The 16,889-nt window shown below is 40.0% G+C and overlaps 1 protein-coding gene across 2 annotated transcripts in view; it reads right to left on the bottom strand.

Annotated features, from left to right (window-relative positions):
* Positions 1 to 16,889, bottom strand: part of TSPAN14 (tetraspanin 14) — a 79,577-nt gene that overhangs the window by 53,765 nt on the left and 8,923 nt on the right. For both annotated transcript variants that reach the window (XM_074907089.1, XM_074907090.1), the window contains exon 2: positions 8,467 to 8,564. In XM_074907089.1, the coding sequence (XP_074763190.1) occupies positions 8,467 to 8,547 (81 nt within the window). In that variant the 5' untranslated portion in view covers positions 8,548 to 8,564. The remainder of the gene's footprint in view (positions 1 to 8,466; positions 8,565 to 16,889) is intronic.

Here is a 16,889-nt window from a genome sequence, read left to right on the forward strand (position 1 = left end):
GGCCAATGTTTTGCCCCCTTCCCCCTTCAAATCTAGTTTAAAGCTCTGTCAATGAGCCCAGCTAACTCCTGCCCCAAGATCCTCTTTCCCCTCTGGGACAGGTGCATCCCGTCTAATGTCAAAAGATCAGGTGCCCTATATACCATACCATGATTGAAAAATCCAAAGCCCTGATGGTAACACCAGTCTTGGAGCCACCCATTCATCTGCTGAATTCTCCTGTAATCTTCCTCATCCATCCCCCCAACCAAAGGGATGGAGGAGAACACAATTTGTGCCCCTGACCCCTTAAGCAGTTTTCCCAAGGACCTGAAATATCTCTTCACTGCCTTAGGCCTTCTCCTGGTGATGTCATCACTACCTACCTGAAAAACCAGGAGAGGATAGTAGTCCTTGGGTCTCACTAGGGTAGGGAGTGTTGCTGTGAGGTCCTTGATGTGGGCCCCAGGGAGGCAGCAGACTTCCCTATGAAGCGGGTCTGGTCTGCATATGGGGCCTTCGACACCCCTCACAATGGAGTCACCCACTACAATGACTCTTCTGGGGTTCTTTTCAGAGCTGGTTTTAATACCTGCTCTCGAGTGACCTGGCCTTGGTGGACCTTGGTCTTCCTCATTTTTGTCATTTTATTCCTCCTTCTCTTCTTCATTCAAAAGTTCCAGGGCCCCAAATCTCTTGTGAAGGGGCACCATGGAGGGTGAGGGAGGTCTGGAGAGGATTTTCCTGCCTCCCTAAGCAGGGACCTATTTCCAGCCTCCCTCATCTCTTAGGGCCCCTCCTTCTGCCTGACAGCAAGAGGATGAGGGATTACCTGCCTCATTTGGAGCCTCCATTTGCTCCTGTTTCTTCAGGGGTGCTAGGGTGTTACTCCACTAATCAATTTTGCTTTCACACTCCCTAATACTTCTTAAATTCTCAATCTCTTCTTTGAGTTCTGCCACCAGGCTGAGTAGGTCATCCAGCTGATGGCAGCGCATACAGGTGCTGTCACTGCTGCCCTCCGGCAGGATTGGCTGGCTCAGGTACTCCCTGCAACCTGGGACCTGCACATGTAGATGTGGCTTAGTGCTAGACTTGGCAGTGCTAGGTTAATGGTTGGACTTAATGATCTTAAAGGTCTTTTCCAACCTAAACAATACTATAATTCTATATAAAGGACTGAGGTTCCTCCCCCTGCCCCAAGCCTTACATACATTGACAAGTAAATCCCAACAACTGAAAAAATGCCTTGAAAAGGGGGCCCTTTACTTGAGGGTTTGGGCAACACAGGCAATTCCCAACAGCACAGGCAAGAGGCAAAAATGGGACTCTCTTACAGTCACACAAGAAAATATATGTGTAGAATTTAAGTACTGGTGGTTCACTGCCTGCTGACCCTAAACTGCATTCAGGACAAATTATGTTGTTCTTGGTTTACTCTGCTGGGGGGAGTGGGGGAAAATAAAGCCAAAAAGGGCTGCAAATGTCACTCTAAAAATTATTCAAATAATATTAGACACTTTTGTCCAGGCATGAGGTATTATATGCCACATTTTATGGCCTAAGCACAGAGATTAATCAACCAAATCCACTGCTAATACATGGGAAGAGGTACAACTGGGCAACAGTGCTAAATTAGATTTCCAGATATTGCTTAACAAGCAACAGCACAATGACTACTCATCTCAGATTCTGAATGAGCGAAGAACATTTAAATTGATGATCTGGATCAAAGCACAACTTTAAAAATACTATTAAACACATGGGTATAAATAGAATACTGATCCAGATTACCCCTAATCTTAACCCAGTGATTTTTTGGATGAAGAAGCAAAATAGGAAGAAAAAAATAAGTAAAAAATCAAGTCATGGAGTTACACAGTGCATGCAATTGATTTATGCTTCACATTTGGAACGTCTCATTCCAAATGCTCCAGGAATGCTGGGAGACATGCTGGTATCCTCTTCAGACTGGCTGTCTTTCATTATAATTACCATCTTAATTAAATTATAATAGATTCTTGATTAAGTAAATATTTCATTAGCATGCTTCATTCTCACCTCTGAACAGGAACATTGCTCTCATGCTTTTATAAAGCATTCAGTTTCACAAAACTAATTTTTGCCAATCTATTTCCATAAGCACCTACACAACCCATCTACAAGTAAAACAGTTTAGCAGCAGAAAAATAAGATTAGTCTCATAGAATCAATGTGGATACATCTAAAACTTTATTCAGCTAAGACACATGTGATTCATAATTCTCATTAGAAGCAGCCAAACCAGATACATAGGGTTTCTTTAGAAAAAAAAAAAAAAAGTGAAGTATGAGGGCTTTGCTTCTTCTGCAAGTACATCAGCTACTACATTCATAGGCACAATTACCAAGACAACTAATCTGCAAGGAAGTAAAATGGCAGTTATTTGACCAAATGAGATTTCTTTGCTTTAAATATCATATTCAAGATACTTTAATATATCTCATTGGAAACTACTGTAATAAACACCACGGTGATAAAACTACATCAGAAGTTAGAATAGACAATACAGAGTTCTACAAAGAATTAGCACCAGGAAAATACCCTCTTTACCACTGTTGCACAGAGGACTTGACATGAATGCTATGAGGTAGACCAGGGAACTGATCCAGCCTGAATTGAAAGAAAAGTTTTAACCTTCATCAGTTCACTGAACTAACTGGCCACATGCATGGGAGAAACGGCAACTGAAAAGTAGCAATGCTAACTGAAAGTATTCCTAGGGTGAGAGTAAGAGTGAGCAAGCCAGTTATTTCAAAAGTGAGGTGTTTTGAAATTCGCCTTTCACTGGAATCTGGAAGATGCGTAAGCAAGAAATGGACTACCCAATTCACTTCTATGCCACAGAGTCATTTAAGCCATATACTGCATGCAAGGTCAGATGGAAACATATGCAAAGCAGCTCCACCACCATACCCCTTTGAACAGAATACAAACTAGTAACCATCATTTGGTCATTGCCTGCTTTAGAACTGAAAAATCCACATTATCAACATATTGCATCAAGCTGTAAGCTCCATTCAGGAGACGTACAATACTGATACCAACTCACAGACCCTGTGCACAAGACCATTAAACTTAAACATTATCTGTTTGCAACCATACTTTTAATTCCTTTGACTATGCTATTAGAATCACCGTACTAAAAAATGGGTCTAGTTTGTTTCTCAAATCTAAGTTGCAGCTAAACACAATTCTTGCAAGACAGCCCTTGCACACAAACTGATTCTGCGTCAGCCTTCCTTCAAGGTCTCATCAGAAACAATGGGAATGCATTCTTATTGCTCTGAATTTTTCTAAGCACAAAGTGTTACTCTTACAGAGAAAACTTTTTCCACTCCCTGAACAATCCTAATTTACATTGTAGCCCCATCTGTTTTGGAGCAATCAGCAGCCTACAGACCTTCCTGCCTTCCTCCCTCTTCCCAGACTTTTCCTCTCAGGGTTAGGAAACCACCTGGTGGTAGATTCTTTCCTCTTCTGGCACAGCCTTTCTGTTTCTGATGTTCCTGAAAAACAGCATATACTGCAGAAGCAAAGAAAATCTTATGCCTCCTTCTGCTTTTCAAAAGTGAGCTCGAAATTCTTTTCCTGAACTTAAGAGAATTTTTGCCCTTCATCATCGTGTTCAGGGCAAAAATGCTGCATCTCCTATAGCATGAGTGAGAAATTTTTTTCTTCATAACCCCTTATAAGTGACACAGAAAACTACAGAGCATCAGCAGTTATCACAGCAGCTAAAAGCTATTTTACCCTCTCCTCTCAAGTCACATGTAACCTAAAAGGCTTGCGCAGAGCACACATGCAACCCCTTGCTCCACTGAAATAGCTTCACTGAAATACTGGCTGAGGTGCAATTCTTGGACTACACCAAAAAAAATTAATCTTTCAACTGGAGACAAAGCAGCAAGCACAAGATACAAGTGACTGAGGCACCACCTTTTATTCCCTGGGCCTTCCCAAATGCAAGCTGGAAGGCACAAAGCAGTGCTGCACTGCAAGACAGGACACCCCTGCACTCCCCCTGGGTCAACTATCCACCCACTGCCTCCTCTCTCCACTGGGGTTTGCACAGAAGGACTCAGTTGCAAAATAACTCAGAAAGGTTTTGGAACCAAAGCTCTTCACCTTGTATTACCTTTTTTAATTTCATTATGACACATGAAAGTATGGGTGGGGCGGGGGGGAAGCTTTAAAACTCAAAGGAGCTCCAGCCTTGCTGTAATAGTGTAATCTCACTTTAAATTCTGAGCACTCCCTGCAGGGCTATCTTAAAGGTTGAAATACTGCCTCATCACTACTCATCATAACAACTGTACTTGGAGAAGTTTAAATCTTATTAGCATGCTTAAAAGGAAGATCAAAATATAGTAATCCCACATTAAAATCATGTCTAGGAAGACACAGCCTCCATTCCCTTTCTTACAAGTGAAAGCCAAACACAAAAAATAGAGAAGTGATTTTGTAAGGCAGTCGTACACAACTAACTCAAAGCCGTCAGAACTGAACCTTCTATTGCCAAGTTGCCTATCTGGAAAAAAAAAAAAAAAAATTCCAAAGAGTGAAGATTTACAGATTTCTAAAGGCTGACTAAACTGTGAGCTTGACATTAAAATAGCCATTATTTGTCCTTTTAGTTCAATATTTAGTTCCACCACAATCTACGTGAACTGTATATGAAACACAATCTAAAGAAAAGTAACAACCCACTAAAAAGCTTAAATATTCTGTAAACCAAGTCACCATATGCTTTAATTTTAAAGTTTATACAGTCACTGATACTATCTTTAGAGCTACAACGGGGAAGTCAACATGCATCTTTACTAAGTGTGACAGAACAAATGCAACTATTTACATGCAAGTTGACTGCTCTGTGAATAAACTGTGTCTTGAGAAACAGGTGAGCTATAATCATACCTCCAGTAACAGCTTAGATGAGCTATAGGCTACACACACCCATCTAAATACCATTCCTCATACCCGTTATATAGCAGCCACCCTCTCTAACACAAACACTCACAAAACCAGCTCCTACAAGCATCTATCCTGCAGGCCAAGAACAGTGGATCAAAACTAACATTCCCTCCTTAAATGCTGCTTTTCAAGTCATGGTTATATTTCCCTTCTGATTTTGTAGTCCTTAAGTTCTTATGGCACACAGAAAATTTACTTTGTTCTACACATAATGGCTTTGTCCAATTAAAGAGATTGTTAGACTAGTCATCCCAGCCAGCAGGATGTCATGGGCTCCTGAATCACCGAGTCAGCTAAATGATTCATCCATTGCCTGCAGGAGTGTCTACTCTCCCACTCAACATTTAAATAGCTTGTTCTACAACTAAAGGTGCAGAACTCTTATCAAGAGCTGTAGTACGCATAATTTACTAAGTCAGCCCCATAATAACTTCTCAGGAGAAGTTTCAGACCATTTGTTGAGCCAGCTACCAAGACTACTAGTATTTCCTGTTCCTCCAGACAACAGATCAGCTGGAACACACAAGCTGTATTTAAAATTCTCCTCAGTTTTTCTGCATCTCTTTAAAATAATTCTTTAAGAAAAAGAAAAATCCTTGGATCTTCATTAATTTCAATAGTATAGAGTAAATGAAATTTGAAGTGAAACTGCAGGAAAGAGAGACAAAATTAATTACTCTGAGAAAGCAGAGGTAAATTCTTGATAGTCTTCCCAGTAAAGACCAAAAATAAATCATTTTTTCAAAGGTTGTTTGCTCATCAAAAGAGACCCCATTTCATGAGACACTCATTAGAAAGCAAGCAGAGGTCTAGAACGATCTTAATATAGTCATGAGCAAAAGTGTGTGCCGATGTCTCACATACACCACCACCACACCACCCCCGCTGAAGAGCACCCACCCAGTTACAAAATGATTGCTCTGAAAACCAGAATAGCTTGGCAGGTATTACTTCTCGTTGCACTGAACTCCACTACAGGTTCATGGGAGTTGTACTATATAGAAGAAAAATAACTACGGAGGCGGTGGCCTCTGAGAACATAGTTTTTGACACGAGGCCATGATGGGAATCCTCAATTGCTGGGGGGGGGGGGGGGGGGGGGGGGGGCGGAGGAAGGGGGGGGGGGCACAGGAATCACTAATGAACATTTGCACTGTGGCAATATTGTGGTTAATTAACTCTTACTGGAAACAAGTTTCTATGCAAACACACATCTTTTCTGCCCTGTTATCCACACAAGGATAAACTCCCTGTGGCTTAATGCTCCAGTATTATGTTAAAACAATGCACTAATGAACAAGAAGCAGTACAGTAGCAAAACATACTGTGGTTTTCAACAATACCCAAAGTTGCAGTCTCATTATTACCTAACTTTCTTATTAGGCTGAAGATGGCAGAAAATTGATGAGCAAGCAGCTCAGAAGACTCCCAGCTCTTCTCTTTGAGCAATTCTTTCCTACACTAAAGGTCTTGCTTTCAACAGAAAATGGAGCCAGATGAACTCCCGAAGTTGCATCAAATTGACTTTTCTATGACTCTAGATTAATCTAGAGTTTTGTCCATCATACATGCAGCTGTCAAAGGTTTATTTTCTACCTTAAATACTGCCAAAGCAACCAAAACATGCAGAAACACCAACCTAGTTTACCAGAAGTTTATGTGGGTTAATCAAGCAAAACACCAAGTCATTACTGACAAGTACAAACAAGACTCTGCAGCCTGCAATTTGTGTTCAGGTACTAAACTCCTTTTTTTACTGAAGTTAAATACAGATGTGGGTAACAATTCTGTATATCTTCAATTTTATGTAGTAAAAAGCTTACATGGTTTAAGGAATCACAGTAAACAACGCAAATTACTATAGTCTTCTCTAGCATGTCTACTGATCTCAGACAAGTCAGGATCAGGGGAATCAATTTTTACTCTTAAACAAGTTGATTCAAACACATACCATACTTTCATTCTTACTACCTGATCCTTCCAGCTTTCAAAAAAATCTAAACATCTTAGTAGTGGCTATCCATACTAAGATATATTTCAACTCTGCATCAGACCATTAGTCCAAGCTGCTAGAACCTAGCATGTCACCACAACTGCACTTCTCTCTGACTCCCTTTCCATGACTGCAGGTGCAAAATCTAACATTTGACCTGCAAGTTCCCAACAGAATTATTGTTTACACGAAATGCATCCTTACCTTCCCCTCAGACGTGTTAACTATCTCTAATGTAATGCTATGCACCAACCTTTGAATAGCCTTCTTTTCCAAGGTAGTTAGTTAGGTGCTTCAGGGATCTTGACCATAACACACATCTAAAATCACACACCTGCTTTTGCACCCCTTTCACATTCACAATTCTAAATAAACATTACAGACAGACTAGTCCCTAGCTAGGTATTTCAATACAGTATCAAGACAATTTTGCTGCCCATAGAGCATGTCATTTAAGATCCTGACTATGTTGTAATGCCAGCTGTTGACACATCTCTGGGGCAGTTCCTTTCTTCTCTTCTGTACAGTGTATTTACAGCTACACTACCCCAACAGAGAGATCAGAGGTCATCTGAAACGAGGTATTAGAAGGGACTTAGCAGGGAAGCAACTTAACATACCACTTAAGTACACTTAAAGGTGTTGGGATTCAAGAGGACTTTCTGCAAGAGAATGGACATGTGAGCAATCCTGCGTGAGAACAAGTCTGATAAGAGCCTCAGTCTGAGCAAGAATGCGATAAGGACGTAACCCTGAATAAAGGGGGAGAAACGACAAGACAAACAACCCCCGGAAGGGGTTGGGACAGAAGAGGAAGCTACACAAGGCAGGAAGCCTGGCAAGGCTGATGTGGCACTTTTTATCCAGTCATAAGAAGGCTTAAAGAACAGGCAAAGTTAACTGTCCAATCTTGAGGACTTGTACTGCATGTTACTCACGTGTGCGAGAGAACATTATAAAAGGGCTTTCTTAGTTGTAATAAACGGGCATTGCTTGATCACATTGATCGTGTGCGTGCTCAGCTCTCCCGCAAAAAGGTAGCTTTAATCTTTGCCCAAACACAAGCAGCATTTAATGGCCTCTATCATTCAAAACAGAAAGGCCTTGTCAGGAACCATAGAGACTACACTATTTTCTTTTAACAAATCCTTTAAGCAGATCTTTTCTTTCTCCATTTAAAAAAAACTACAAAGAAACCCATTATTGTCTGCCTCACTCCTTTATCTTCACTCAGAAGGTAAGTCAGGAGGAAGGGGCAAGGAAGGGAACGATTATGAGGAACTGGTATCCATACAATTTTCAATAGTAATTATTTTCTCACATGGAATAGCCTTCTTCAATTCCAAAACACCAGGGACATACCAAACATCAGCTTCCTGCTTTCAGGTAAATTATTTCAGCCTTTTCTATTGAAAAGAGAAATGAAGTTAATAAAACTGAGGTACGCCTAAACTATTTCAATGACTAGATTTTGTACTCACCCAGAACACAATGTTGTAGCTGAAGAGCAGGTATTTGTACCAACAGCTGACTTCTGCATGAGAATATCGGTAATAGTGCATCTTCTATAGCACAGCACCTGCACAGAAGAGAAAGAATGAAAAGAATTAGGCAGTGAAAGATTAAGAATAAAGAACTTTCTTCTAGATCTCTTTTGCTCTCCTGAGAAAGGGGATTACAGCAACCTGTACCATATGCTATTCAGAGATATGTTCAAAGTCAGCTCAGAAACCTCTGCTCACCCTGAACTCCCTCTAAGTATTTGTTGCTTAATAATTCTACCTTCTTTAAGCACTCTTATGTGGTCACAGAGAGGGACGCCCAAAAAGGAAACTAGCTATACAGTTAGCTTAGGAAGATCTGCATCAGCAAGTTGACATTCATCCGCTTTCTCACTCTTTCAAAACCATTTTACTTACACAGATGGCTGCTTGGACTTGTGTTGAAGTCTAAACACACACCCTTGTGGATTGCACATCCAACAACACAGCTAGCAAGATGTCTGAAGTGCTTACCTGGAAAACCTCAGTGTCTACAGATTGCTAAATACAACAGGCAGTTGTAATCTGTCTTTTCCATACTTTAATGTTTCTTTACCAAATCAGTATGCTGTAAGAGGTTTTATTGTCAAGAACAAAAGGCCCGCCATTAAAAAGCCAATCTGCTCTACAGTTTGGTTTTCTTGCTTCCTTACATACACACTAGAAATAAGATTCAACTGCAGCTGTTGATCAAATATTTCAGAGATCTACAGCTTTTCAGAGCGTACTAAACCACCTCTGCAGAAATGCCACGCATAGGAAAAAGAGGGCAAGCTGTTAAATCGAGAACCAGAGCAGGGAAGACAAACCACGCACACAGCCCTTGCATTCTAGAGAGCTGACTACACAAGTGCTGCTTATGACAGACAAGAAGCAGTTCCACATTTCAACCATCCACTTGAGGTAAATATTTTCCTCCCATGTCAGTGAAAAGCTTGCAACAGGTGAGCAAGCTCAAAGAATTTTCAAACACCTCACAACTAAGAAAGAGACTTCAAGGACTATGCTGACCTAGACATTCACAGCATGCAAAAACCAAGCCTAGCCGGCAAAGTCTGAACCCAGTCACCATGGAGAGAACAACTGAAGATATCGACCACATCCACAGCTATAATAAGGGAAACGAAATTTTTTTAGAAGGGAATCTGCACTAGGGTGTAAAAAACAATCCTACTAAAAGAAGGAACGGAAACAAACACCTGCAGATTTGAGAATCCCATTCAATATAATAAACAGCTTGTTTTAGCTTTTAAGTGAAATATCCATTATTTTTCAGGACAATTATGGAGTACTACCATCAGTGTCTTATTGGAGGAGCTTATTTTTTTAAATCTCAACACAAATATTTCAAACCTTGCCTTAAAATTTTTTCCTCTGAAGCCAAAACCACACACACACAAACAGATCAAGGACATACAACACACATATCCAGCCCACGAGACTATGGACAGAGATCCCAAATAGATTTCTGTTTTTCTTCCAGAGGTCTCCCCCTGCCAGGCATGACTTCCATCTGGAAGCTGACTGAAAGTCCCTTCTTGGTCCAGACACATCCCCCCATCCCCCACTTCAAGCCCAGCCAGTAAGTTTCTTTGCTGCCCAACCACATGGAAATAATTTTCAGAAATGCAGAGACCGTGTAGAAAAATCTAAGGAGGGTACATTTTGGTAGAATAGTACATAACTAAGTAGTTATGGATAAAACAACTGGAAAATCAGGTGACTTGGCATACTGAAGATTGCAAGACTTGGACTGAGAATAATTTCTGCTTTTTTCAAGCTAAGATGGCCTGCATGTGCGTAAGAGGAATTTTCAGATCCTGCTGAAAGTTGGTCGGTATTACTCAAAAGTCATCCTGATCACTTGACATGAAACATTCATTTGTATGTCAGAGTCAGACATCACCTTAATAGCCTTCATGCATATGCTACCTATGCAGGTTGTTTAAGATACATTACCCACAGGCAACTCTGGATTACTGCATCTGGACAGACACAGTAGCAACTGAAAAGACATTAAAAGACGGAACTACTCTCCCTGATTCTATACGAAGTGGAGGAAAAAATTCCACACGAGACTAAGTAAAACTGAGTTAAATCAGAACTAAAACACGTTTTCCTCAACAGTCCCAGAAAAGGGACCGAACACACAAAAACTATTTACCTGGTTTCAGAGAAACAGTAGAGTCTGGAGAAAGACTCAAAGACATACTGCACATTCTTAGAGAAGTAATATACCTGCAAAATTTGTCAGGTTAGAGTGTGAGCATTCACCATTAACTCCTGAGCTTAGTATTTCCACAGTTCTGATATTGACTTCCATACAGTTTTAACCACTCAAAACATTTTATTTACCTTCCAAAACCTCACCTTATTAACTAGATTCTAATATTCACAATTCATTTATAGCAAAACCCACTTAACCTTTGTTAAAACAAATAAAGTTTTACTTTATGGCAGCACAGGTAGTGACTGGAAAGGACTTTCCTAGATGGGATCCAGTCACATACATAAACTGACTTTTGCAATACACATTCCTAAGAAGTTGACAGTCTTGTTTCCTCATGCCCTGGTTCACCTTTAGTTACTGACCTTTTCAACCCATCCACCTCCACAGACAGCATTTAGGAATCTTACTATTATGAGACATAGTAAAGAAACTTGTTTAAACACCACCCTCCTTACATGCTTTTCTAAGCTTGCAGATGACAGAATACAAGAGAAGGAATGAATGCTTGCTCTTCTCAACTTCATTTCAGTCTCTAGTTCCAAATGGCAATTTATATTTCAGCATTCAATAGTCATACGCTTGTCAAAGTCAGTAAATCTGATGGATCTGGGGAAGAGAGGGAATAAAGGGGACCTTAGAGAAACAACAGAACCCCACTGATCTGCTCAGAGCCCAAGACTCCATTTGCATCAGTGTAAACCCATATTATAGCAATACACTGTCTGCCAGTGCAAACGTGTTCTCCAGAGGCAGGCACACCAAGGCCTCCATCACTGCTCTGCATCCTCCCCACAAAAATCAGGATCCTGGCAAAAGACAGGAGTGGTAACTGTAAAATGCACATACTAATAGTAAGAAACATTGTTTTTACTGCTGCTGCCACTACAAAAGAGGAGGCAGTAGGTGGCATTTAGCTAGCATATCATTAAATCCCATACAAACAGGGTTGTAATAGACAAAAAAAGCTTAAAATATGATCTGTGGCAGAAAGGCAAGCATACCATTTCAGAACCTAAAATACAAACACAGTCTGAAGGCTTACTTTTTATCAGGTTGCCCTCCCTGGCATTGGGACATATATCCAACTGTTCAAGTCCCAACTTCAGTGAAACTACTCAGAGGATTAAGAGTATCAAAAGTATCCTTACTGATAAGCACCATTCCCCACCTACCACCTCATTTTGACCACCAGCTTGTATGACATTTCTCCCCACTTCCCCATACAACTGGCAAGATGCCCCAGTCAATGCCAATCACAGTATCTTCAGAGAATGAAAAAAGGAAATGCCTTTTTTTTGTTTGTTTTAATGCTCTGAAGTGACAGGCGGCCTAGTACTACCAGTACCAGCTCCCCGTTCCAAGAAGTTGTCCTGTAACAGTCATCTTCTGAAACACCTGCCTATATTAAGAGCAGATTTGACTTACTCCCTTTGCTTATCCTTATCAGAAGTCTTTTGATTCTTCTTGACAGACCACTGAACACCATATGGAACAGTATAATCATTATTGATGTGGGAGCGACATTCTGACATAATACATCTTAAGTGTAGGTGTGTCTCACTTTTTCCCCAAACACTATAGAGACCAAGCAATTCACTCAAGGCCACACAGCCACCTTCCCTCTTTATATTAAAAGCAGTCTCAGTATTAGATAGGTTTTCTAACATAGGTAGCCATCTATTACCAGTCTAGATCGCTATATCAGTATTTCATTTAATTTACATCACAGGCTACATAACTATGGTTAGGAATACTACAAAACACTTGGAAGACTGAAGTAGTATGTGGGCAGCATAGACTAGTAGCTTTCTCTACTGTGTTTCAGACAAAGCAAGTCACATAATGTCAGCTGACAGTTATCACCCACTCATGACAGCAGGAATTTCTAAAAATTAAAGAGTACTGATGCTTTGCCAGAATATATAATTTTGTCTTGGTGTTTACAGTTTTAGTGAGGGAAAAAATTTAGTCGTTCAATAAGAGGCTACTGCCATTTCCAAAGCATTTCTACACCCATGGATTCCACTCTTACCTTCAAAGCGCTACAGCAGTGATATTCATAGATTTTTAATGCTCACAAAACAGAAGCTGTGATATATTAAATAACCTAATTTGGATATGCAGGGAAATCCTCACAGCTGAGATGTTAAATCTAGAACAACTGGAACACTAATGCACATCTCTAAATCTAGGTCCACAAATTCTTTTGACCCTTAGGGAGCATTAATTTTACAAGGCAAGACTTAAGTCTCACTTAAGGCTCAGCCAGTATTGCCACCATATGTAGTCCTGATCCCCTTCGCTGTCCCCTCCTAAAATCCACAACCATTAATCACCCTACTCAGGGGAGCAAACAATCACACAGCAAATCATGCAGCAAATCTTGAGATCAATGCTGTGATCTTGTACCATGAACTAAGAATAAAACAATTTTAAGACTTCCAATGTACCTCCCCAGAGCTCATAAAAACGCCAGTGTGGGTACAGGCTGGAGAACAAGGATGGGAGGCCAAAAGCAGTGCTGGCTTCTAAGTGCTCATGGAAATGCAGCACCCCTGCAGTGCCAGCCAACACCAGCACCACAGGCTATACCACACTTGATGCTAACACAGAAGTGATGAATCTGGGGGAACGGGGGCAGAACTGAAGCAAGAGAAAACAAAGAAAAAAAATTCATTTTGTAAGCTATTGGCTGCTCTCCCCATCATTCATCAATACAAAGCATCAAGTCTATATGAAGCTGGTGAAGCAAATCAACAAAGTCAAAAGAAGAACACACTGAGGAGCCAGAATAATTTCTGAAATACAGCAAGAGATGCACTTTGGCCTATCGTTTGTTTTGATATGGGCACTTGATACCATTATTCCATCAGCACCAAATCTATATCAAGAAGCTTTAGTTTGTTCATTCAAGACATAGTGCCATTAAAAATAACTGTCATATTCTTTGGAGGTGCTCAATCAATATGGATTTTTTTGTGAAGTTGACAGACTTATTCCTGACCAGGGATAGTTCAGGGATTTTCTTAGGACCTTCTGAAAACGGAGCAATTAAGATGGACCTACAGACTGCTCTTTCCACAGCCTAGAGAGAAGCTGACCACCAAGGGAGTCAACATTCAGTACAATATCTGGGTGCTGGGCATCAAATCCTCATGTGTAAGGACTGAGCTGGTGCAACACAAAAGTAAGAACTGTCAGGATTTGGAGCTATTACAGGCTAATCTGTTCCTTAAAACAGTCAGTAGCCCTGCTGATGATTGTTGTAAGAAAACATGTATGATATTTGTTATTCAAATCTCAAGTTATGGTTAAATATATTATTCAGTAAATTAACTATAAAAAGAGACTGCGTTGTCAGACTGTGTTGTAACTGTCAGACAGTCTTATGATTCTCTTATGTATAAAATTCCTAAATGTTTTGCACTTTCCATGTAACCTAAGGTTTAAAAGAAATAAGAAATAAGGCATTATGTATATAGTTTTTATGGTTAAAATCAGTTGTTAAAAGGGAGCTAAAATGGCCGCCACGTTCAGGCCAAATGGTGTTATGTCTAGACATGTCTGGACCATGGATACATGCACACCTGTGCTGAGTCATCTCCTCCTCCCCCACGGCGGAAAGCCTGCGAACATTCCCTGGCAACAAAAGCCCGGGAAAGAAAAGCCCGCGAAAAGTTGTTTACGACTTTGCAAACCCCTCAGGGAGCACCCCCACCCTCATGAATATTCATGAAGGCTGCACTTTAAAAGGACTCCGTTTCAGGATGTAAGGTGTGTGTCTTGGTGGAGCAGAGACTCGCTGGCACACCCAGCACTGTTTTGCTCACTTTCGCTTGCTAATAAATTTTATTGACCACTAAAACAAATTTGAAGGTGGTTATTTCACTCTAAATTGCGACTAATCCATAACAATTGTCATCTTTATTCTTGTAATTCTGTCTTCAAGGAACTCCAAATGGGGCCTCGAAGAAAATACAAGCTTCTCAAGGAACACAAGTATAGTGTATTTACTTCCGCTGCAGTCCAGAAGAACAGAGAAATATTTGCTCATTCTTAGAGGAAACCTGAGGATTATTCAACAGTCAGATATTTAACCTGAAAGACTCATGATGCAAGACAGATATCGCTAACGAATTATCACTATTTTGCTAGAAAAATAATGGCAGATAACAGGTCTCAGAACTCAATGACTAATGACTAAAGCCAGACAGATTTCTTAAAATACCATCTTTGAGTACTTTTTTTGTAGTATGCTGAAGACTCAAAGTATCTGAAGGATATTTCAAGCACAAGTTTCTCCAACACAAACTACAAAACAATCCCTCAGAGCAGATCCAATTCTGTACATAAACAGAAGAGTTTCAGGTTTAAGTGACTGGATTTTATTCACCGAAGCACAAACTGCACCTTAGAAAAACTTTTAAGGAACATACACCAGTATTCTCAAACCCAAACCAATGAAGCAGCAATTCAGAAGAGCTCCACTCCAGCTCTACAGACAACTCACACTTAAGTTATGCATGTGCTTTTTGGCCAAGCCACTACTTTTATGTGGGTAAGCTGTATCTGAAAAACCATGTAAAAGTACTCTGAAATTAGACTAACATTCAGAATGTTAATGTTAAATTTTGAAACATAATCTACATGGGCATGAAGAAGCACCATCTTTTAACCTCTCCTTGTCAAGCCCACTTGACTAACATCAATACTTTGGCATAAAAGCAACTGTAATTCAGATAGTTATTCAAGCTATCAATCATGTGATATTTTCAGCTTCATTTGATTTCTTAAAATAAGAAATACATTAAAGGAAGACTTGAAAAAGGGGGGGAGAATTAGAGACTGCTCCCACAGCAATTAAAAAGCAGTGACAAAGGACAATAGCAGTTCTAACAATTTCACTTTTTTACCATTCTTCACACTGAAGCTACCAAAAGACATAGTTGGCTGGCCTTGCTTTCACATGTTAAAGTCTTCATTCCTACTCAACTATAAAAGCTACTAATAATGCTAAAAAAAAAAATCTACACAACAAAAGCAGCTCCAAAAATTCCATCTTTTCATTACACACTGGTCATCATGAAAGCCAATGACACTGTAGAATGCAAGTATTGACCATGTAAATTCAAGCTGCAAATATTTTTGGTTATTGACACTGAAAAGAGGTACAACTCTACTCAGCTATCCACTAGATTTTACTAGGTTTATGCTACTTCTGCTCCACTGACCTCAGGTTCACTGAAGTAATAAGTGAACAGAAGAGACTTTCCACTGCAATGTACAGCAGTACTTGACAAAGGCACCAACTAAAAGGCACAGATACCTTACCGAATTCAAGGGAAATCTGCTCAAAGTAGCTCGCTGCAAATAAACTGTATACTCCATATTCCCCATTAAAGCAAGAGATAGCACAGAAAACAGAAAGAAAAGGAAATGTTGCAAGTAAACTGAGTCTAAAAGCCAGCAACTTTTCAAACATCATCAGAAGAGTGAAAGACAGAAAAGAGAAGCATCTTTTTGTAAGCTGTCAGGCTCTTTATAAGAATCACAGGCAACAGGAGTAGTACAGAGTATAGGGCCTTCACTGACATTATCTTCAAAAGCACTAACCCATGCTCATAGAAGTTAAAACTCATTCGGATTACACCAGGATAAGTAAAACCAGCACTACACAATGTCAATACAGTTCAATATATGGCTCATTAACAGCTCTTGAGAAAGTTAGGAATAATCTTCCATGTGTATGAAAATTTTCTTTAACAAAGCTATTGACCAGTTTGGCCTGAATAGGAGCTTGCCTTTGTTGTAACTTATTTAGTATATGCAACAAGCCACAAGCTATGTTTACCAAAACTGACCTTACTGAAAAGAGTCTTTACTTTTGCCTTCTGCAAAGTAAAAGGAATTGTGAAATGCATAGAATTGTGTCAGTCATTCTGACCAAGAGTTTATTCACTCCAGGGAGCAAAGCCTGTTAGAACAAGTAGCCAGAATAATCTTAGCTGATCAAAACTTCTCAGCTGCTTTTTACTACCTCTCATGAGAGCAGATACATACCTGCTCCTTGTAACAACAGTAGCAAGACAAAACCGAAGGCCTCAAATTAAAGCAAGCATGTAATTTGACTTTT

Source organism: Athene noctua, chromosome 5, assembly GCF_965140245.1.
Source record: "Athene noctua chromosome 5, bAthNoc1.hap1.1, whole genome shotgun sequence".
Lineage (NCBI taxonomy): Eukaryota > Metazoa > Chordata > Aves > Strigiformes > Strigidae > Athene > Athene noctua.